General features: G+C 39.8%; 2 protein-coding genes across 10 annotated transcripts in view; one reads left to right on the top strand and one right to left on the bottom strand.

The window, feature by feature from the left end:
• Nucleotides 1-8919, top strand: part of CPLANE1 (ciliogenesis and planar polarity effector complex subunit 1) — a 132938-nt gene extending 124019 nt beyond the window's left edge. The window contains exons 38-40 of the mRNA XM_061608417.1: nt 5612-5772; nt 6108-6169; nt 8434-8919. Of these exons, the coding sequence (XP_061464401.1) occupies nt 5612-5772; nt 6108-6169; nt 8434-8554 (344 nt within the window). The 3' untranslated portion in view covers nt 8555-8919. The remainder of the gene's footprint in view (nt 1-5611; nt 5773-6107; nt 6170-8433) is intronic.
• A 5817-nt stretch (nt 8920-14736) lies between these two features.
• NIPBL (NIPBL cohesin loading factor) overlaps nt 14737-24187 on the bottom strand; it is a 227798-nt gene continuing 218347 nt past the window's right edge. For 6 of the 9 annotated variants that reach the window (XM_061616519.1, XM_061616509.1, XM_061616536.1 and 3 more), the window contains 7 exons: nt 24021-24128; nt 20157-20357; nt 19297-19443; nt 18325-18617; nt 17566-17740; nt 16240-16425; nt 14737-15700 (listed from right to left, as the gene is read on the bottom strand). In XM_061616519.1, coding sequence (XP_061472503.1) covers nt 15335-15700; nt 16240-16425; nt 17566-17740; nt 18325-18617; nt 19297-19443; nt 20157-20357; nt 24021-24128 — 1476 coding nt within the window. In that variant the 3' untranslated portion in view covers nt 14737-15334. Of the gene's footprint in view, nt 15701-16171; nt 16426-17565; nt 17741-18324; nt 18618-19296; nt 19444-20156; nt 20358-24020; nt 24129-24187 lie in introns of all 9 variants that reach the window. The other 3 variants (XM_061616556.1, XM_061616564.1, XM_061616573.1) reach the window with 3 other exon arrangements.

Genomic DNA, 24187 nt, shown 5'->3' with positions numbered 1-24187 from the left:
TTCTAAACAACCAACACTTACCATATATACATTAATATAGGAACATCACAGCAGTCTCTTCTTATTTCTGCTTTATCAGATGAGGCACTAAATGTTAACATGGGATGTATGAATGTGAAGGAAATATGGGAAAAGTTGGAAAATGTATCAGAGAAAATCTAAAAATCATGTGATGCTTCTCTGTAAGTCATTGTTCATGCTGAAAGAATCTAATATAAACGATCTGAATACACATCTGGAGAGATTTACAAGTCTGCTCCGAGAATTAGAAAGATGTGGAAAATTGTTAGATGAACATTTACAAAAAGTAATACTCCTGGCATCTCCAAATGAATGTCATCAAGTGACTGCTTGCATACTAGAACAGACAGATCAGAACCTGGACCAGATTATATCATATGTGAAAGATCAGGACTACAAAGAGAGACAGGAACAAGCTGTCTGAAAAAGCAAATTTTACTGTGGGCAGAAACAGCGACCAACGGCAGGATGCAGCCATGATGCTACAGCAGAGTACTGAAAAACACAGGAAGAGTTGCTTCAAATGCAAATCTCTTAATCACCTTCAAAGAGATTGCCATATGGAGAAAAATTGATAGATATATTTCTTAAAGAATTGAAACCTCTCTTTGACTTTTTGTGGAAAGAATAAAGTAATGTCTATGAGATTTGATGATTAATTAAGATAACTACTGGAGGAAAGTGATTTTATAATATAATTTAAGAGACAGGATTGTTATATATTGTAGACCTATAACTGACCTGCGACAAATGGGAAGTCAACATTTTATTTTTTTGTTTAATCATTTTTGTTTTGTTTTGTTTTTTGTCTTTGAATGTTTTATGATTTTGTTTTGTTTTATGAAAATTTGAATAAAAATTATTGTAAAAAAAAAACAAAGAGATTGCCATAGAAGGGAGACAAGAGAGTTGATTTTAAACAAAGGCAAGCTGAAAGAAAAACATATGGCCAGACTAAAATGAAGCATTCCAGTTACCATGTATCTGATGAAAAGAATTATGATTATAAAACCAGATTTTTAATTTACACTGGAGCAGGTGCACATCTAATAAATGATAAAAATTTGTTTACGAATTTTATATCTCATACACAGAATGTAATAACTGCTTCTGGAGATGTGTTCTGTTCTCAAGGAATAGGCACAATGCAGCTACTTTGCAAAACACCAGAGGGTGCCACAGAGCTTGAACTGAAAAATTGCCTGTTTGTTCCAGCATTTAAAGATAATTTAATAAGTGCCACTAAAATAATGGAGTTTGGAGGTGAACTTTTTCTAAGTGGCAAAGTTTGCCAAGTTTTAGATCAAGGAGAAGTATGTAGTACTGCAAAATTGAAAAATGGACTTTTGCATTTGGAATATTTTGAAACTATGCATGCAAATACAGCCAAAGAAACTTGTGATTCTGGATGTTTACATGTTTGGCATAGAAGAATGGGACATGCCAGCTTAGCCAAAATCAGTGCTCTAGAGAAGGAAAAATTGACTAGAGGCATTAAAATAGGACAGTGTAATCCACAGAAAAATGTGAGTGTTTTATAAAGACAAAAAGTATGAAACCAAAATTTCTTAAGAAAAGTGAAAGCAAAACTACAAAACCTCTAGAATTAATTCACACTGGCCTTTGTGGACCCATGAGAATGCCATCACAGGGTGGAAATTTATACATGCTGACTTTCATAGATGATTACTTAAGGTATACTACAGTGTACCTATTGAGAGAGAAGAGTCAAGTACTTCAAAAATTGACGGACTATGTCAGAATTGTGTCCAACAAATTTGGCAGAAAGCCACAGATTATGAGATCAGACAATGGAGGAGAATTTGTGTCCAGGGCTATGCAAGACTTTATACACAAGGAAGGCTTACAGCGCCAGACTACAGTCGTCTGTAGTCCAGAACAAAATGGGGTCATGGAACATATGAACCAGAGGAAGATGCACAGTTACCACAGAAGTACTGAGGGGAAGCAGCAGTTACTGCCACCTATCTGCAGAACTGACTTGTCATCTGCAACCAACAAAACACCTTTTGAGCTGTGACATGTTCGGACCCCAAGCATGTCTCATTTGCATGTATTCAGCTGCAAGGCCTTTGTACGCATCCTGAAACAAAAGAGGTCAAAATTTGACAACACTGCCAAGGAAGTAATATTCATTGGATATTCTTCAACACAGAAGGGATACCGAAAACTGGCGAAGTTGGAGTATACAGAGCTGTCCACTTTGATGAAGGAAAGTGCACACACCAACCAGAAGGGGCACCACACCAAACAGATGACAGAGAAATGGAGGAAGAAACGGAGTTATTCTTCCACAACAGAAGGCATAACAATAATACACCTGCAGAGGAAGGCGAGGAGTCTGAGCCAGAAGAGGCATCAGAGCCAGTAGGGGCATCTGAAGCACCAGCACCCAGATGCTCTGAACGCACCAACAGAAGTGTATCACCAGACAGACTTGCTTACCTCGTACAAGATGAACTTCCAGAGCCATAGACCTGGAAAGAGATTGAAGCCTTCCCCAAAGCTTAAGCCGAGAGGTGGAAGCAGGCAGCCAAAGAAGAGCTGGAAGCTCTACACAAGAATAAAACTTGGACACTGACCAAGCTACCTCAAGGAAGGATAGCCAGAAGCTGAAGGAAACATTGAGAAATACAAGGCAAGACTAGTAGCCAAAGGATACTCTCAAAAGTGTGGACAAGACTAACATGAAACATTTGCTCCAATAGTCAAACAGATGACTATCAGGAACCCTTCTATTGCTGCTAACAAGAACATACAGGTGGAGCACATGGATATAAAAACAGCATTCTTGCATGGAGAAATAGAAGAGGAAATCTATATGCAACAACCACCAGGCTTTGAAGTTCCAGGGGAAAAAACCCTAGAGTGTGAACTTCAAAAATCCATCTGTGGACTGAAACATGCTGCCAGAGCCTGGAATGAGAAACTGAGCAAAATGCTCTTGAAAGAAGGCTTTGTACAAGGTAGGGCAGAGCCATGCCTGTATAGCAGATTGAGGAACAACATATGGGCTTACTTACTGATTTATGTTGATGATCTACTGTTGGCTTATCAAGAACCACTGGACAAGCAACAACTAATGAATCATCTCGACAAGGAGGTTGAAGTGAAGTGCCTTGGTGATGTCACTCACTACCTCAGAATACAAATTGAAAGAAGATGGTGGATCCTTCTTGCTGAGTCAAAGACAAAAGATCCAAGACCTTCTCGAGAGTCTAGGACTGAAGGATGCACATCCAGCACCTCCTCCAATGGAAGTAGGATACCTGAAACCAGAGCAGAACAAACAACCATGGGAAGACCATGAGAGCTATCGACAAGCCATCGGAAAACATCTGTATATCAGCACTGGTACCAGGCCAGATGTGGTGTTAGCAGTGGGATACCTGTGCCAAAAAACAAGCCAACCAAAAAGCACTGGGAAGCAATCAAGAGAGTGGCAAGATATCTGAAGGACATTGCAACCATGAAACTGAAGTTAGCAGCTACCCGAGACCCCAAACTAGTGGGATATGTAGATGCTGATTGGGCTGAAGACACTACAGATCGAAAATCCACCAGTGGAAACATCTTCTACTATGAAGATTCAGTGATCAGCTGGGCAAGTAAGAAACAAGAGATTATAGCACTTTCTTCCACAGAAGCAGAGTATGTGTCAGCTTCTGAAGCAAGGAAACAGTTGATGTGGCTGCTTGAACTGTTGAAGATTTAGGCATCTCTGTACCTGGGCCTGTCATGATGCATGAAGACAACCAAAGATGCATCAGACTCATGGAGTCAGAAGGGGTGAGTTCACAAACCAAGCACATAGACCTGAAGCACCATTTCATTAGAGATACCTACAGCAGAGGACTACTCAAGATGGAGTATTGTCCAACGGAAGACATGACTGCAGACACTCTTATGAAGGTGCTGGGCAAAGTCAGATACTGCAAGCTGCGAGACAAGATGAACCCCGTGGGCTGAACCAAACACTCATTGAGAAGGGGCGTTGGAAGTGGGGCAAGAGCAACTCCTGTTTGGGTTCTGTTTGTATTCTAGAAGGAAGATAGAGTTAGGGTTCTCCAGCTGGCTAGGCTTGCCTACCTTTACCTGTGCTCCTCTCTAACTAACTTCCTTCCATTGTAAACTGATATGTTCAGAGAAGCTTATCTGCCCCTCCTTCGTCTTCTTCGACCATCCGAGCAGAGAGGAGTCATCTTTGTCTTTGCTCTCTCCTGAGCCATGAGGGCAATACCCATGTCTGGGCATTGCACCTCCACTTAGTTAGTTAGAACTAAGTATGCCTTTCCTATCTACTATGTATTTCTATAAAGTAGCTTTTCTTATTTTACTAAATCTTAAGTCTCAGTGATCTAAATGCAGGGTAAAAGCCTGCTACTTAGGTAAATACACACACTGACACACACGCATCTCAGAACGCTGACAATCTCTGCACATACAAATGTCCATAACAAACAGAACTGAACCTTTTAGGCAATCTGACTCACTATTTGTGTCTTTCCATCCTGCCACCATGGGAAAGCGAGTGTCTTCTCCAACTTTAGCTGGTTAGATTAGGGCCTGCATCTTATTAACGTACGAGGCCCTTCACCTACCTTCACCTTTATATATTATAGCACACTCCATCAGGTCCGCAGCCACATCAGCAGCCTTTTCCACAAATGCTCCACTAGTAGATATTTGTAGATCAATCTACAATCCTGCTACTTTCACAAGACTCTACAAAATTGACTTTTATGCCTAGGTGGAGGCTTCATTTGGGCACAGGATTCTACAACATCCTGCCTGCATCTGGCCCACCCTAGGTCTGCAGCTTTAGTACATCCCACTTGGAGACCTCTGTCATCCATGAGAGAAGGAACAGTTCGTTCTTACCATAAACTGTGTTTCTTCATGGATGACAAGAGGTCTCTAAGGCCCATCCTTGCAGTATTGTGGTGGAGGGGACGGAGTCATTGAGTGCCATGACCTTTTTCAGCTTGGTTTGTTGTTGGTTGGTTGACCATGTTCATAACCCGCTTAGTTTCTATCAAATTCATATGTTCTATGTTTTCCTCTTTGAGTTTTCTCCTGAGGCTGACTTCTGGAGCTTTCCAAGAAATGAACTCAGCAAGAGGAGAAGAGCACAAGTATCTATTGAAGCATTTCCTGTCTCTGAGCTATGGGGGGGAGCTACAATACCCACTTGGAGACATCCATGAAGAAACCCCTTTACAGTAAAAACAAACTGTTCCGTCTCTGATACTGCATACACTGATGCTTGCATTTGTACTGGATTAATTTCCATGCATCTCTTCTCCTATACTTAAACCGTAAGAAGAGAACAGTGGGTCCAAACTGCGCTATGACAGAGGTGCCTATAGAGTAATTAATAGGGTGAGTAAAACACAATGAGAGGACTCAAGTAGCCAGGCCCATATTAGATATTATGGGACTGGTGGAAAGCACTAGCAAATCTGACTTGAGGAAGTAGAGGTTACAGAATTTATGTAGAATGTAGAATACATTTAACAAGAACTAATTGAAGGAAATAATTGCAAATAAGGAATTTGCTCTCTTCCAGCTTCTGACCTGACAAGAAAGGCAATGTGTCAGAGAAAGCTCCAAGCCACTGACACAGTGACTCATATCAGTGGGGAGAGTGAAGAAGATGCCGTGAGTGTTTGGAGCATTCCCGATGAGATCCAACGGATATTGTATAGCAATTCTAATTCCCACTTCAAGGTAAGGATGGAAAACACAATTAGCAGTGACTAATTCTTCATCTTTGCGAAAGTGCAAAGACCATATAGCTGTCTACAAAGCTTGTTCGTGAATGCATTTCCCTGTAAGGCTGCAGTGGCAGCTGCCCCCTAATAGAATGTGTCATGTTGCCCAAAGGTGGTACTTCCCCCATTGAATGATAGCCTAAGGCTACACAGTCATGTAACTAGCAGGATATGGAACAAAGTCTTTTCTTCCAGTGTCCTGGAAGGACACAAAACAAACTTCTGGGTGCCTGATTGGTAAAAGTGCAGCACCATCCAAGCATCTAACTTTTGCCATGCCTTCTCCTGCAGATGTATGGGATGGGGGCTGAAGATGAGTCCTATGGAAGGCAGAATCAAGTTTGGTCAAATAGGTGGGTAGTCCTGGACAACTACCTTGTTCCGGCAAAACGCCCTAAATTGACAGTCTGCTATTAATGCCCCCAACTTAGAAAGCCCTTTAGCGGAGGTGACAGCAACTCTCAAAACAGTTTTTCTGGTGAGCATCTTGAGGAAGCAGGTGGTCAGCAGTTCAAAGCGGGGCAAGGACCCAATATATTAATCATTATTATTATTTCCAAAAGTTTCTAACATTAAGAAAAACAATGGCGCGAACAGCATAAAATCAACAGTAAAATTGTATCCATATAACAAATATAAAATCCATCACAAATCAGTAGATCAGATTAATTCATCAACATAACTGGATCACAACTTAAAGAATGCCTGGGTAAACAGGTGAATTTTAAGCCAGACAGCCAAAGCTAGCAGAACGTGCTGCTAAACACTGAAGCTCCTTGGGCCTCCAGTGACAAAGATGCTCAATACCTATGAGTGCATCCCCATCCAGAACAGGCAACTGACCTATTTCACAGATCCAGACAGCGTTCCAACCACAGAGCCTCCATCATACCAGTAGTCACACTCCGTTTATTGTCCCTCCTCCAGCCCACCACTGCACCCAGGTACTAGTTCAGTTTCCATACAACCACACTTTATTCAGATGGTATTTAGGAATAGAGTTGGGTGTCATCAGCATATGCCATCCTGCACCAGCCACCTGAAGGCAGTCAGCTATGGTGTTCAAGTTCATTATTGAGATTGGCTTTGGGTTGCTCTTTGTTGATGACATTAGCTTGACCTCCTTGTGGAGCTTCCCTGACTTAGTTTCCCTGCATGAGGAACATCCTGCATTCTCATGTTCAGCATCCTGCCTTAATGGTAGCCAGTGAGATGCTTGTGGGAAACTGCAAGCAGGACCTGATTGCAACAGCGCTCTCCTCACTTGCGAATTCTAGTAACTGGTATTCAGAGGCAATGATATCCTTATCCTCCATGAATTTGTCTAATTTTCTTTTTAAAGCTATTCAAGTTGGTGACCATCACTACATCGTGTGAGAGCAAGTTAGTTTAACTATGTAGTGCATGAAGAACCTTCTTTTGTCTGTCCTGAGTCTTCCCACATGCAGCTTCATTGGAAGACCCTAGATTCTAATATTATGAGAGAACTTCTCACTACCCACTTTAGCCAGACCACGCATAACTTCATACACCTCCATCATCTCTCCTCTTACCCACCTTTTTTGTAAACAAAAAAGCCTCAAATGTTGTAACCTTTCCCTTATAGGGGAGTTGCTTCCGCTCCTTGCCCTTGTTGTTTTTGTAATATTCTTTTTGAGGAGAGGCAACTAGACCTGTATATGGTATTTCATCTGTGGTTGCATCTTATGACTGAGCCTACTTTTAGAGAGACTTTACTACCCTACCCCAGAAAGAATACACCCTGCAAGCTCCTGGCCACTGGTGCCTTTTAATCAATGGAGAAGCTAATCACAATCCCCAATTGGGAAGGTTGTTGGGATTGCCATTGAAGGGCCGTGTACATACTCAACATCTCAACTGCTGTAGGTTAGGCTGTAGTAGTAAACAGTTGTTGGGAAACAGGATTGGGGCACTGGAACCCTTCTCCCCCAGTGCTGTAATAGTGGCCACTTTAGCATCTGTGAGGGACTCGTTTGGAGGCTGCTGTGCACACAGCATTTTTCCCCAGCTGCCCTGCATGGATGAGAGGCAAGCAGAAGCAATGCTAGAGCTGCATTGTTAGCTCTGGTGGTACCAGGGTGCCTTCCCCAGTCTGTTGCAAAGGTGGGGTTGCAATACAGGCTCAACAGCCCAAGTCATGCAGGGTGTGTGTCCACACTACAATCAAGCTGTCTCTGCCAGGATGTGGAGGAGGGGAGGAGAAGCAGCTGAGATAGAGTGGTCTCACAGAAACTCCCTATGATTTCTGCTCCACTGCCATTATACACAGCCAAACTCGTGTCCCTTCAGCAGCTGTTACAAGCAGGGACCTGGCTACTCCTCCAAAGGAGTTTCTAGTTTGAATATTTTGAATACACTCCAGGAGCCACAGGAGAAAATAAGGATTTTGGTAGAATGTAAATAATGTAAAGAAAAGAGCAGGGGAGAGGAGAAATTGGGTCCTCTCAGGTGATGGCTGAGCTTACTAGGTGGTGTGGGAACATTTGTTCTTGTAGATGTCGGTATAAGATGGTGGGACAGTTTAGGGATCTTAGGCAGGCTGGTAAGAACACATCCCTGCCCACCGCCTTCATTTATACTTCTTCTTTCTCCACAGGAGTCTTTGCCTCATGAAGATGAATGTTCCATTGTCAGCCTTAACAACATGGACAGCGTATCTGAAAGTACCAGCAGCATCCTTAGCAAGCTTGACTGGAATGCAGTGGAGGCTATGGTAGCAAATGTGGAAGAAAAATGAAACCAGAATTTCTGGGCTGCTTTGCCCTTTAAAAGGAAAGTAGGCTTACTTGGGGCAGTAACTTACAGTGACATTGCAAGAAAATGTACAGCTGAGCTTACATCAGGGACTATCATAGCTTTATTATGTGGTGGAATTTCAAGCAAATAACACTTCTTTTCAAATCGATAAACTAAGATAAATATATAAAAGCCGAAAACCATAGAATTTTGCAGACAGGGACAATTCCACATAAATATGTTTAATAAATCTGGCAAAGAAGATTGTAGATTCATTATATCTGAAAGCAATAGTGCAATTAAAACAAGATTTAAATAGCACCTGTGATTAAAAAGATAATTCATACCCAAGATTCTGAATTGTTTTATGATGATTTAAATAGTAGTTTGCATGTAATAAAATTGTTTGCTGTTTGATACTTTCATGTGGTGTGCTTGCAGAAGAAAAAAGATTGTAGAGTATCAGTCACAGTCACAACATTGTTGTATGTATCCAAAGGCCATTACAATGAAATGATCCAACAAGGTTGTTTTTGAGCTTAGTTGCTTTGAAGGCTGACATTCTCTACTAACCTGTAATAGCCTTCTAAATATATTTTAAGCCCATTTACAAAATGCTGCTTCCTACAGTTCCTTATGCTATAATAGAGGTGGATGCAAGGCACAATGCTGATTGTACACATTTTATTGGTACCAGACTGAACTAAATGACATATTCCGTCTGAAGGGCAGATGCGTAAGAATTACATCATCTAAAATAGAAATTGTTGAAATGGGAATTTAGGCTGCAATACAAAGCACACAGGCCACTATCACACAACTTTAGCACTAGAGATGCATGTACTTCTGTAATGCTTTCCCCCTCTATCTTCAGAAACTGCTTTTCCAGCAGTCAGCTCACGCAGGGTAATCTGACTGTCTGTCTTCCCTTGGACCCCATTTCATCTGTCTATACCCTATAGTATACACACCCTATAGTATCCTAGACTATTTAAATTTAAAATTGTGGACTTCCTGCTTCACAGTCTATACTCTTAAGCAGCCCTCATTTTTTAGAATTCCCTCTTTAAGAGTTCTAAAAACAGCATTCTTAAAATCCAAATGAATTGGGGATGTTAGAAACCGGGAGTGGCTAATCAGTTTCCCTCCAGATGTTGCTGGACTACAACTTCCATTATCCCTATTGGCCATGCTCGCTGGAGTTTATGGGAGTTGGAGTACCAACATCTGGAAGACAACGGCTTTACTCTCCCTGTTTTAAATCATCTAAACTAAGTATTTAAATGAGAGATTAAACTCTCCCCCCACATATGTTTTTTTGCCAGTACCTCCATTATAATGTAAATTTGTATACTATTAATGTTTTAATTTGAGGAGAGATGTTAGGTTACACTAATTGGATCATTTAAGGCCATATTATTTCTTACAATCAACTAATTAGTAGATTTATTCATTTTTCCAGTATCTTCAATTACAACATATAGTGGAGCAAATAATAAATATGGTCCACACAGAGCACATATACCATTTGAAGCATGTCTGTTGAGCATGATGCCTAACAAATCCATTAGTAAAATCTATACAATACTAGCAGATGTAGACTTACACTGAACTTGACCTACTTATCAGACCAAATGGGGAAAAGATCTTAATAACTATAGCCTTCCTTACAATTCCACCAGCAGAGCGGAACTGGCTGTTTAGAACTATTCAAAGTCTGCTTAAAAGCTCCACTCAAAGAAAACCTTTTCAAAACAGTTTACCAATGATATCTCACAAGTTAAGTAAAATATACCAAACCAATATCCCTTGCTGGAGATGTAAAAAGTTCAGAGCGGATTTCTTACATATTTTTTGGAGGTATAAAAAAATTGTTAACCTTTCGAACTCAGTACTTGCTACAATTAACTAGGGTACAATCTACGTAAAAATCCAAAAATTTCATTACTGTGTATATTGAAAGAAGAGGTAGAGCCTGTTAATTTACAAGTGGTCTCAACTCTGCTGACTGCCGCTAGAATCTGTATAGCTCAGCTATGGTGAAATAAAAACAGTCCAACTTTGATCATTTGGCTAAGAAAAATATGTGAAGTGACCCATATGGTTAAACTGACTTACCAGAAAAGAGTATTAAAATACCAACAAAGCAATCATTTTACTGAAAAATGGGCCTTGTTCATTAATTCCTGGAATGAGAGTGACAGCATTTATCCATTTACTTTATCTTTATTTATATATATATTATTTTGATGAATAATTTAAATTAGAACTTATTTAAAATTATAGTTTAATTTTTTTCCTTTCATCTATACAACAAGGTCTTTTGTATAATGAAGGGGTCATTTGAATGAATTTACTCTGGTTCTGTTTTTGCCTTGTCTTCCCTTGTTTTTTGCTGTTCTTTCCTCCAGTTTTATATTTTATTTACTTTTCTCTCTTTGTTCTTCTTTTCCTTTCCCCTTCTGAGCATGAATGGAATAATAGGGAGTTAAGAATAAGCACTGATGAAAATTCAGCCAACATATACTGTGGAATACAGAAGAAATGGTGGCTGATTTCTGAAGAGAGTTGGGGGGGAGTAGACTCACTTTGTAAGTGAAGCTTGACTGACTAGATTCTTACCTGTAAGGAGTTCTCAGGTGGCACCCCAAAGCAAATAAACCCTTGTCAGTGCTGTAAGCCAGAATACCGCCAAATTTGCTGTTTGCCTCCAGAAATACTCTTTCTTTCAGCCTCCACGTGATTTCTTCAAAAGCAGCGAGTGCCACTGGAAGAATAATTCGCAAGTTTGAAAAAAGCATGAGCCAAGTTAATTCAAAAGTGAACTTTTCACCCAAAAGGGAAGCATGCCAATTTCTCTGTCCAGTTCTAAGGCACTATGCCTGAATACTGCTGTCCATATCCAATTATCTAAAGCTTGATTTTTGCACAATACAGGCAGATGAACTGACCTGCTACTTACTACCTTTGTGCCTTTACTTAGTTGTAAGTTTTTAAATACTAACTGTGTGATATAGAATGGAACCTGAACTTCTGGAAGATGTACAACTGAGCTGGCCATTATCTTGGTTGCCTCAAGTGCCACTCTAGAGCTGGTTGTACTAAAGCATTACCTCCCTGCTAGGGTTAAAGTTAACAGCACAGTGCAGTTCTATATATTTGTTTAAAGCCATAGGTCATAACAAAACAGGTAGTGCAAATTACACCAAACTGGACCTCTTTCTTACAGCAGGTATAATGTATGAATTTATTCTTGATCTTTTGTGCTTGACTGCAGAATAATGCTTTCATGTAATATATTTATCTTGGTCTGGCAAATCTCAGAAGTTTTTCATACCAGTAAACATGATATGAAATGCAGCTAGGAGTGTATCTCTAGAACTTCATACAATGAGTAATATAAAACATAATAAACAGTGTCCTCAGTGGCCCCTAATAGGCTCCTGTCCAACTCTAGACAATTTTTTAAAAGGATATGTGACTAGTTGTTCCTGAATGTGGATGGGGATCTGCACTCAAGTGTATATCCCATACCAAGCAGCAGTATGACTACACAAAGCATTGACATTCTTGGTGCATATCAGATTTATACAAAATGGTCCAGCAAGTGACACATGCACAGACACCTGTCTACATTGACAGATTTCTTAGCCTCATCTGGGTGAACATATTTCATTAGCAACTGCAAAATGGAAATATCCGTTATATAGTTTCCAGAATTAAAGAATACTCTTCCATGACCACTTTCAGTGGAAAAATGGTAACTGCACAATTAACTTTTGAGCTTCCAAACAGTATTGTAAGGCTCAGCAAGGGATGTGATACCAAAATCTGCAGAGAGAGAATTCAACATTGGCTATATTATATGTATGACTAAATAGCATAGGTAAACTCCCAAAAGAATGAATGTGCAGCATTATGTTTCAAAATTAAAGAGCCAATTTTATTTATTTATTTATTTGATTTATATCCTGCCCTTCCAGCAGGAACCCAGGGTGGCACTTTTGCTTGCTAGATGTTGCTTATAGCATTCGTACTAACCAACTAAAGTGGAAATGGGAACGCTAATCCAACACAGGGTGTTTTGTGATTAAATACTGCTTTTGTTGAGGAAAACTACCCAACAGTAACAAAAATGCAACAGGAGAGGCTAAAGCAGATACTCTCTTCCAAGGAATTATAAAGTGTAGCACGGAAGAGGCTGAACACTACCATCTAGTTTGTGGAATTGTCTTTCACATGGGTGGGGGAGCAGGAGAAGGCTCTTGTTGCCCTGAAAGATTTCAAAGCAGCCTCCCTGTCAGGTATCAGTTGGGGCAAACTCCATCTGAAAGGCTTCTGATTTGACGATTCAGTGCTCTCAATATCTAATATTATGCAGTTGGCTTGATTTATATGAGGAAGAGGCTAGACTCCTTCCTAAAAGTAGCAGAACCCCAAATTTTCAGTAGCCCTGAATTCTGGATGCATATGGAGAATGCTCTTCTAAATATGACTCAAACAGTTATCAAACTAGGCTTGGTGAGAGCTTTGCTACCTTACAGTGCAGAAAATAGAATACTGTGCAAAACAACACAAAAGAACGCCCCTATTCTGGAACCAAACTTTAATTTCAAGTAGGGAAGCTGAGATCCACTTAAGAGGATAGAAAAATACTTGTCTTCAAGAACTGAATGATATATGGATGCACAAACTCCGTTCAAATTTCAGAAGTGCGCCCATTTGTAAGCCTTCTCCAATGCGGTGGCCTCCGGATGTTTTGGATTACAACAACTATCATCCCCAGCCACCACTACCATATTAATTATAGTCCAAAACATCTGGACAGCCTGAGGTTGGGAAAGGCAGACCTAGATGGCAAATGTGACTACCAAATATCAGCATGGTTTTTATAACAAACAGGTAAAAGATACTGGGAGTGACTGGGAGTATGAGATTTGTTTTCCCAACTTAAACTAAATTTGCACCATACCTACTTGCAGTACAACACAGTTTAAGACAAAGAGAAGGAAATTTCATAGAGCAAATATTAAATGGATTCTGAAAAATTAGTCATGTCAGTTTAATTCTTGAATTCTGTACAAGAAAATGAATTTGAATATTGTGTTACTATTCCTAACAAATCAAGTAACACACTAGATTATGTAAATTAATTTAATAAAAACCACACCGCACCATATATTAAATTTTGTAGAAAAAAATAAATGCATCCAAAATCTTTGTTTGAACACCCACTTTTAAATAAGCTGGAAAACAGAAGAAGCTTTAAAATTCTCTGCTAATCATTTTGAAGCTATTCATTTTTTCTGCTTATGTTACTATGCAAAAATCAACTTCTTTACGTCACTATCCAGAAAGAATTGCTTATGAACATAGTGACAGCAGATACTGAAGCAACCACTCAAGAGACCAATTAAAATAGTGTCTTCACTGTATAAAAGGTGAACAGATTTCAAGCAATAAAAAAACTTGTCTACAATACAGCCAAGTGTTCCCACCCCTAACTTCTAAATCACTTATGAAGGCATGTTAGTGCAATTATCCGTTACAAATCCATATTCACTCTTTTGATATTTGCAGCCTTTCACTGTAATCAAGTAAGGGACGACAGCGAGTGCAGCTAGGATTTTCTGATTACCAGCTATGAAAACCACAACCAACAACAGGATCCTGATGGCACAGGTGGCACTCTTGGTCACGGACATTGTTCCTGGTCCAAAGCAGTCTGATTTAACCAAGTGAAGTATATACATGGCTAGAGTGATGACTGTTTCCCCCACCACCACCACCAAGTTTTGGACATTGCCATATAGACAGCATTAGAAAGAAATTGAAGCATACAAGGCATAAACTATAGTTTCTTTTTATATCAAAATGTACTCTTGGAAAATGTGTTTGGCACAGTGCTAAATCATATATAGTTAATACTAAATATTGCAGGATACAATAAAACCCTGGAGTTAACTTGTGTTTACACCCTTTAAGGGATAAAAATAAAAGATACCAATTATTCAGAAGTCAGCCTATACAAACTGTATAAACAATATTTATGTCTTGCTTTGAAAACCACCAATATAGTAAATTTTACATAAAAGACTGCAAAATAATATAAATGGATTTAAACAGATCTTTACAATAAGAAATTCAAATGGAAACAGACAAGTAACAAAGAGAAGTAAAAAAATTTATTGCAGTATTCGTTCCACCAGATTTGCTGGGGATCCCTTTTCTTGTATTATTTCAGGGTGACCTAATACATCAAAATCTACATTTACAAAAACTCCTCCTGCAGATAGGTCATAGATACTGCATGCTTTTTTCCCCCAACAGAATAAATTATATATCCAGGAGATTCTGCCATTTTACAGCCTGGAAAAACAATGCTTCCCTGGAAACTGGGCTAAGCTAAAGAAAGCCATCCGCTGCTAGGTTAAACTCCAAGAACACTTTATTAAGAACATTAACAGACTAATTTCCAACATTCACTTGTTTATTTTTTTTAAAACAGAAAGGTTTTTTTCAAGATATAAACAATTTTTGTTAAACTATTATACAGTGGGAGTAAAAATGAACTGAGAAGTTTCTGCTGCACAACAGCGAAGGAAGCTCCCACAAAAATGTTTACCAAACATTTCCTTCTGTTTCCTGCATCCCAGGTGTCATTCTTACTCTTCATTAAATTGATTTTTTTTGCCAGAAAGTTGGTATTTCAAGTTTTTTTTTGTTATTTCCTGTAAAATTTGGCTGCATGAACAAATGCATTAGCTGGAAGTTCCATCCTTGGCGGCATACAACGATCGTAAAGTCTGAACCACTTTATTAGTCAGCTTATTAGCACTCGTTAGAGCAATTTTTTTGTAAATAATGTCTGACTCTTTAATAGTGTCTACCCAAGGCACCAGTTTGCGGCCATCACGGCGCTTAGCCTCAGTCCAGGAGCCACTGTAGGAGCCCGCCATCCACTGAACACTGAAGCCATTGCTGGTTTTCTGTACTACTCTTGCAATTTGTGGTCGATCTTTGTACTTTGGACAGCAAATAGCGATGACATCCATGACATCAACACTTTCATTCATCTGTGCTGCCAACTCCGTAGAGTCTGAATTTCGTTTTGACCTTCTCAATGACTAAAACATTGGGAGGGGAAAAAAGACGAAGTGTTACACAAAAGAACTTGAGTGAAATTATTGCTTTTATTGCTTTTAATCCCTTGACGCCGGGAGTTGGGATTTCCCAGCACACATTCCATTGCCGGCAATGACACGCACCGCGACCGCCAGCGCCAAGGGGTTAACACATCCTTGCAAAATCACACATTAATTTGTACCCGTGTCTTTAAGTCTTATTGATATATAAAATTATATATACAAATGAATCATAAAGCTACATAAAAACTTGGCAACAATAAAAAGGATACACACAGTACATTCCAAAGGAAAATTAATTTTTTATGCTAGATAAAATCTCTTCTATGTTTTTATTGTGTTTTTGTTAAAACTTTCTACAAAAAGTTGTATAAATGGTTAAGAATTTCTATCTACAAAATGTTTTTTTCATATTGATTACATTACTCAGTGTACATTTTAATATAGACTGACATTTATAAGCACATAAAATCATTTTACGTAATACGCTGCGAAATACGTTGACTCCTCCTCCGCCTCACCCCTGAAGTGCCTCCTCCTCTATCCTCCCCATCACTCTCATCATCCTCTGTTTCAGCTGCATTGTTTTTAGGGCTGCCTCCTCCGAGCAGCGAGGTAATAGCTTTGTTGCGAGCATTTGTGCTAGCTGATACTTCTCCATCTTCCTCCTCTTCATCAGGATCCAAGTGTTCCATGAGAAGTTTGAACTAAGGAACAATATTAGAAACGAGATTAGGCACCATCCTCAAAGGAGCCACGAAAACAGAAAATAAAAAGAGGAAGAAAGATTATGTGCATGTCTTGGGGGGGGGGAGTAACTTTAATAAAACAACCTGGAGTACACACAGTGTATATTTTCAGTTTTCCGTAGCTAGGTGAAAAATGTAGCTAGGTGAAAATAGTTGAGGGAAAGGGGCAACATGTTCAATACAACCCAGTACCCACAATCTACAATCCTCAGTGTGACAAAATCCTGTGCAACAGAACATTTATCTGTACCTGGAAACTGCAGGACTTTAAATCTGCACTCGTTAAACATGGTTTCCAGTAGGTCAACACAAAGGTACTGAGTAGCATGCAATAAATCCTTTCTCAGAGAAAGCAAGGATTTCCCCCCTTTTAATTAGTCTTAAGAGGGCATGATTTTAGAACCACATATTAAGGCCTCTATGTTAATTCTTTGTGAAATTATGGACCATGCTATATGTGATGTCCGAGTACAAGCTATAAATGTGGGAGGTCCAATCCACAGCAGGACCCAGGTGTATGATGGGGGAGAGCTTTAACTCTTTGCACCCTTTGTAGTCTTTCTGGGTCAGGCCCCCACATCTGCAATTTGAAAAAGCTCCCACTGGAGTAAATAGAGGCTTCCCCAGACACACAATGCAAATTGCAGGCACAGGGCCCCCAATCCAGATCAGGACAGCACGACACCAAGACATGCTGGCAACATGTGAAAGAAAAAGCTTGACTCAAGGGCAAACTGATACACCTCACATGTAGTTTTTCCCTACAGTTTAGCTTCCACATATAACCATCTCAATCAGATTGGGATTGTGCAGTTTAACAACTTCTTCAGACACTGATGCCAAATGACCTGATAAATGGCAATTTATCCAACGGCCTCTAATTTGCCTACATATTTCTCCAACAAGCAAACTGAAGAGGGCAATCTGTAGTGGACATCAGCATGTTCCATTCCTCACCCCTGGGGAAAAAACAGTTTCAGCTTGTAGCCATTGTTGTTCATATTTGACCTAAATAACAAAAACTTAGAAAAGCAGAGTTCAAACCCTTTTATAATGAAGTTGATAGAGAAGAAAATTCAGAATTATCTCAATACTTACATCTAAGTACTGCTTGACTATACTCCTCTTCACTTCTTCTGTGAGCTTGGAATTAGCCATATCACTCCGAAGGAAGTCTAGCGTCTGTTTTGGATGGAAATGAATTCCTGCTTTCCTGTTTATCGTTTTATCATATACTTTTGCAGATTCAGAGGGAGAGTATTTCTGAATTTTACTATTGTCAAGAAAACAAAACAAGTGCTAGAAGTTAAGAACATTTTCCCATATCCCTTGAAATAGTATCTATAATTAAAATTATCCTGAATTCCTTAATACATCAAAATCCTTAGTGTTGTAATAAAACAAAATTTCAAGTTTATTATGGCACTAGGTTTTGCTAGATACATCAGTGTTATACAGAATTCATTAAAGTTCTAAGGAGTTCAATCCCTAACAAAATCTCAAGAATGTGGATTTGGAGGATAATCAGTCATGGGCCAAATGTGGCTCTCCAGGCCAACAGTCCTCACCAGCTCTATTTTATGCCCTCCTTGAGTGCTTTTGTACATCTGAATGCATCTGAACTGTGGTAATAGTTCTTGCTCTCCTGCATAGAGAGTGGAGAAGCCTATGCCTGGCATGGCTGGAATGTAGCCACTCTGTACAAAGGTAACAGTCACATCTATCATCCCTCCCACTTTTCCCTTTAGTCCCAAACACGACTGGCATGCGGCCCCCAGAAGGTTGCTTAGAAGGGAATGCAGCTCTTGGGCTGAAAAAGGTTCCGTATAAAGTAAGCAAAACTTAAATGTGCCTTACCTATCTGAAAATCCACAGAGGTTCTTCAAATGCTGTTTTAACATCAAAAGCAACAATATACCCTGGGAAACATTTGCAAATTCAATTAGAGGAGCTGAATTGTCTGGCAAACATTTCATGACAGCATTTATATCATTCTCTTCATCAGTATCTGAATCTGAGCCTGCACGTTTTCGTAACTTTCGGGGTTTGTGTATTTCCTCCTCGCTGTCACTGTCATTCTCACTGTTACTTTCACTCTCACTCTCTTCATCAGATGAAGGCTTCCTTTCTTTTTTATATTTCACCATAGACTGAAAGAAGATGACAAGGGCTTTAGAAGAATAGCGAACACCATTATACATCTTTCTGAAAGTGATTTGAAGGCCGTTCTACCATGTAATCACTCACAAGTGTGAAATATTAACCACTGGAAATTCAGTGACAAGATTTTTGGAAAACAGACTCAAAGGATGAACCCTCCCGTACACAGATCCAAGTTATTACATTTTTGACTCAGAGTCCATTAGATGTGTCCCATAAAAGAGAACACTGCTTAACTCAGTTATTATACTGTTATAGGATTTCTGCCTAATGTTTGGGTGGTCAATCTGCAGCAGGGGTGCCATAACTGGAATGCACAAGGAGACAATTGTGGCACTTTTGGAAAGCAGCAAAAGGATTCATAGATCTGATTACAATACACACACAGGCATACGCTCCTCCTGTCTGGCTTTCCCAATATTACATTTCTGCTCAAATAGGCAAACCAGAGGCAAAATCATCATAATGCACAGTGGGCTGCAGACAAAAGAGTTTGATCACAGGAGAGGCATTCTCTTAGTGTAGACTCAGAAGTATGCGTGCCCAAAAGGCTAGTCACCACTGTTTTAACTCATGCTGAATGATTAAAGACACATATTGAGCCACGTGAAGATAGTGTCAGAGAGGTAACTACGCACAATATGAATATTAAAATATAATTCTACTTACCTCCTTAAATGACTGGAGAAGGTTACTACCAGAAACTGATAATGTAATGTCTATATGGTGCATTATAAAAAGTGGCTCTTCCTGGGTTTGGTAAGGAAAACAGGCTAGATTGTCTGCTATGTACAAAAGCATATTCACCTCTGTTTTCTGTGAAAGTAAAAAACATATAACCATTCATAATAATCCCCATTTCTGTGCTCAAACAGATGTCATATTCTTCCTCCTTGAATATATAGTGTTTACTCAAGTTCTGAGCATGCACAGACGTTGGAATTTTAGCCACTGAGATGTGGCAGGAAGGGATTCTATCCCCTAATGCCTCTACCCACTCCAACTACTGTGGGTACTGTGCCAAAAGGAACCAGGGAAGCTATAATGTATTCGGGGGAAAGAGTGTGACTTCACTACCCTCAAGAAAAAGGATCAAGAACTCAAATCCCACCAAGCAATGTCTTGTCAATCTTAAGGATGGAATCATACACTTAGAGAAACTATAAATATTTCTGTTCCCAGTCTAGGACCTTGTAAGGGAATGTATCTTCAGGTACCTTTGCAATTCTCAAGGCCAGCCTTCCCCAACCTGGTGCCCTCCAGACATTTTGGACTCTAACTCCCATCAGCCCCAGCGAGGACAGCCAATGGTTAGGGACGATGGGAAATATAGTCCAAAACATCTGGATGGTGCTAGGCTAGGAAAAGCTGCTCAAGGCAATAAAAGAACTAAAAACATGCCAAAGTTGTAGCCACTGCATAACTTGAACATGGTTATTATACTACAACTTGTATGCCACAGAAGCCCATAATAATTCATCAAAATCACTTTTGGAAAAAAAAGTATAGAAAGTCTGCATTAGACTCACAGCTGTGTCATCAAAGAGGTTGAGTAAGGAAATGAGAAAGGCTCGTCGGTGTTGCCGGTTCCCTCGGATCATGGAGTAAAGGTGTGAGCACAAAGCACTGCTGGATTCATCCTGCCTAAAGCCCCTCACGGGATCTTTTGGACAAGTGTTGATTGCTTGCTGTACCTGGTAGGACATCTTCATACCAGCCACTGCTTTCATCTGAAGTTAAAAATATTGATAATTGAGTCTTCATTTTGTTTAAGACAAACTGAAAGAGGTTGCCATAAAGATTTGAGCTCAGAGACATCTCAGTTTCAGTTTCTCCAGTTGCTTTCTAGTAAACAATTTTGAAAACATTCACATTGTTTTATAGCAGTCTTATGCATAATTCTGACACGTTGATATAGAGAGTGGATTTAGGAAGATTATTAGAGAGTTTTAAAGCTCTAATGTCTATTCAGAGACTTTCTAAGCCAAGGAAGAGAATACATGACACACATGTATTTTCCAATGGTATACTTCAGCCCACTAGAGTCAAGGTTTTCCAGTACTGCTTTGAATGAAAAAATGCACTAGGAAGTTCATTCTCCTGCTTTCAGTTGCTCCCACAAAAGAATATGTGGGACTAATTATACCCATAGATTCCCAAAATCTGAAATGCTGACAGCAGACAATCTTCCACTGCTTTCTTCAGTAGTTGCAATGAAACTATATTCTCTATGGACTATAGAGTAAGAACCAATTTGACATATACGTAATAAGCAGAGAGAGATAGGTTTCTTTCAAACAAAAGGAGGAGATAAGCCATCATCCCTCCTCTTCATACTTGCTTGATATGAAACAGAATCTGAAGGCTGCGGGAAAGGGCCAGAATGAGAGGCTTAAGGAATATAATAAAAAAGGAAGGAGTGCCCAACTCAAATCACTCCAAGGACCAGTTTCACATTTTTTTATTCACCTTGCATGGACCACAATGCTATATTAGTTGCAACTATATTGTTCCAATTTTAATTCAGGCCCAGTTTGTATGTACCTTCCTAGCTTGCTAAATCTAAGTTTAGCACGCCAGGATTGAGCACCAAGCCTATGCACTTCCCCCCTTCATCCCTTCTCTGTGCACTGATGTCAATTCAAACTACAGTTCCCTTTTACATGCAAAAGCAGGTTTAATGTCAGCTCAAATCATGATTTAAGATCCTAGTCAGCAGACACATTTAATCACAGTTCCCCATTTTGGAAGTAATGGTCAAATGGCCTCATGTTATGCAGGCTGGATCTAAATCCAGCTTGTTTTTGCTAGCATAGGCAAATCACAAGACACAACCCATCATGTCAAAAGGACATATGCAGGAAGTGGAAGGAAGGCCAGGCCACAAAGGAACAGTACAGACAGGAAGCCCAGAATTGCAGGGAAGGCTAAAGCTAAGAATGAGCTGAGGCTAGCTGGGGATGCTAAAAGCAACAAAAAACCTTTATTCAGGTACACCCATAGTAAAAGACAGAGAAAAGAAAAACAACTCAGCAAGGAGAGATTGGGAGAGACCACAAGAGGATGTGCTTCAAGATGAGACAGGAAATGGACTGGGTCTCAACAGGAACAGAGGAGCAAAGCCTTCTGTTGAAGCTTAGGCATTTCCTGTCTCCAAGCTGCAGGGCAAGCAGCACAACCACCTTGGAGATATCTGACATCCACGAGAGAAATGGTGGTTCAGCTACTCAACGAGGATGGCAAAATGACAACAGATGACAAAGAAAAGGCAGAAGTGCTCAATTCATAGTTTGGCTCCTCCCAAAGGACGGTCTATGACCCTCCTGGGAAACTTGAAGTACAAGTGGAAGGGGCAGAACTGTAGCTTGAGATTGACAGACAAATAGTCAAGGAATATCTAATTATTTTGAAGAAGTTCAAATTTCCAGGGCCCGATGAACTACATTCTAGAGTTATGAAGGAACTAGCTGAAGAACTCTCAGAACTACAGTCTTATCATTGTGAAATCATGGAGGATAAGTGAAGTGCTAGATGACTGGAGGAGGGCTAATGTTGTCACTATCTTCAAAAAGGGCAAAAAGGAGGAACCTGGAAACTACAGACCAGTCAGCATGACATCAACCCCTGGGAAAATTCTGGAGCAGATTTTAAAGTGGTCAATCTGTAAGCACCTTGAAAAAAATGCAGTGATTACTAGAAGCCAACATGGATTTGTCAAGAACAAGTCCTGCCAGACTAACCTTATCTCATGTTTTGATTGGGTAACCTCCCTGGTAGACTGTGGGAATGCTGTGGATATAATACATCTCGACTTCAGCAAAGCTTTTGACAAAGTGCCGCATGATATTCTGATTAGCAAGCTAGCTAAATGTGGTCTGGATGGAACAGCTGAGGTAGATTCACAGTTGGCTACAGAATCATACTCAAAGAGTGCTCATCAATGGTTCCTTCTCAAACTGAGAGCAGATAACAAGGGGGATACCACAGGGCTCAGTCCTGGGCCCAGTGCTCTTCAACATTTTTATTAATGACACAGATGAGAAAGTGCAGAAAAATCTTATCAAATTTGCAGATGAAACAAAATTGGGAGGGATAGTTAATACCCTGGAAGATAGCAACAAAATTCAAAGTGATCATGATAAACTAGAGCACTGGGCTGAAACCAACAGAACAAAATTTAACCAGTATAACTACAAAGTTCTACACTTAGGAAAAAGAAACCAAGTGCCCAGTTATAAGATGGAGGACACTTGGCTCTGCAATACTACATGTGAGAAGGATCTTGGGATTGTTGTTGATCACAAGCTGAATATGAGCCAACAGTGTGATGTGGCTGAAAAAAAGGCAAATGTTATTTTACTCTGCAGTAAGTACAATTTCCAAATTGCGTGAAGTACTAGTTCCCCTCTATTCGGCACTGGTTAGGCCTCATCTTGAGTACTGCGTCCAGTTCTGGACACCACACTTTAAGAAGGGTGCAGACAAACTGGAACGAGTTCAGAGGATGGCAAGAAGGATGATCAGGGGACTAGAACAAAACCCTATCTAAAAGAACTGGGCATGTTTAGCCTTGAGAAGACTGAGGGGAGACTCTTCAAGTACTTGAAAGATTGTCACACACAGGAGGGCCAGGATCTCTTCTTGATCATCCCAGAATGCAGGATACAGAATAATGGGGTTAGTTACAGGAAGCCAGATTTCAGGAAAAACTCCTAACTGTTAGAGCAGTACAACAATGGAACCAATGACCTAGGGAGGTGGTGGGCTCTCCAACACTGGGAGCGTTCAAGAGGCAGCTGGACAACAGCCTGCTGTCGGATATGCTTTAAGGTGGATTCCTGCACTGAGCAGGGGATTGGACTTGATTGATTGCCTTATAGGCCCCTTCCAGTTCTACTATTATATGATTCTATGTGGATGACTCCCAAGTTAGCTGGATAAGTAGCCTAAATATTTTGATTCTCCATCTCAATCAGTCACATGCATATATATATGTTTGGTTTTACAGAGTTTTGTATATTTGGCGTGGGAAAGACTGATCTGAAATACACACACACACACACACTGTATTTTATGTATTTTAATTTACTCTTAACGTTTTTGTTTTTTATTGTGTACAATTTTATTATGTATGTGTGCGATTTTATTTGTAAGCTGCCCTAAGTGCCCTATCTTAGGGCAGAAGGGTGGGATAGAAATATTTTAAATAAATAAATAAATAAAAATCTTGCGATTCAAATGTTTCTGCCGCAGAAACTCAAAATGGAATTCCCTCATCCTGAATGCAGGCTGCTGCCTATTCATTAGGCGTTGAATGGCTGGCACGTTAAAACTGTACATTTTTAAACCCACAAGAAAGTCTCCATAAGCAAAACAAACAGAAATATACATACATGAATAAATCCAGCATATTTTTTGTCGATCTCCACTAGCTGCTGATCTGCTTTGTTCCTCATAGAAGGCTCTGGATCTGTGCCCATAGCTATTAAGTATGGCACACACTGAAAAAATAATAGAAAAGAAAAATATTCACAGATGTTTGCAATGTCTGTAGTTTCAT

The sequence above is a fragment of the Rhineura floridana genome, chromosome 1 (assembly GCF_030035675.1).
Source record: "Rhineura floridana isolate rRhiFlo1 chromosome 1, rRhiFlo1.hap2, whole genome shotgun sequence".
In the NCBI taxonomy this organism is placed as follows: domain Eukaryota; kingdom Metazoa; phylum Chordata; class Lepidosauria; order Squamata; family Rhineuridae; genus Rhineura; species Rhineura floridana.
This window is presented reverse-complemented; position numbering and strand designations above follow the sequence as displayed.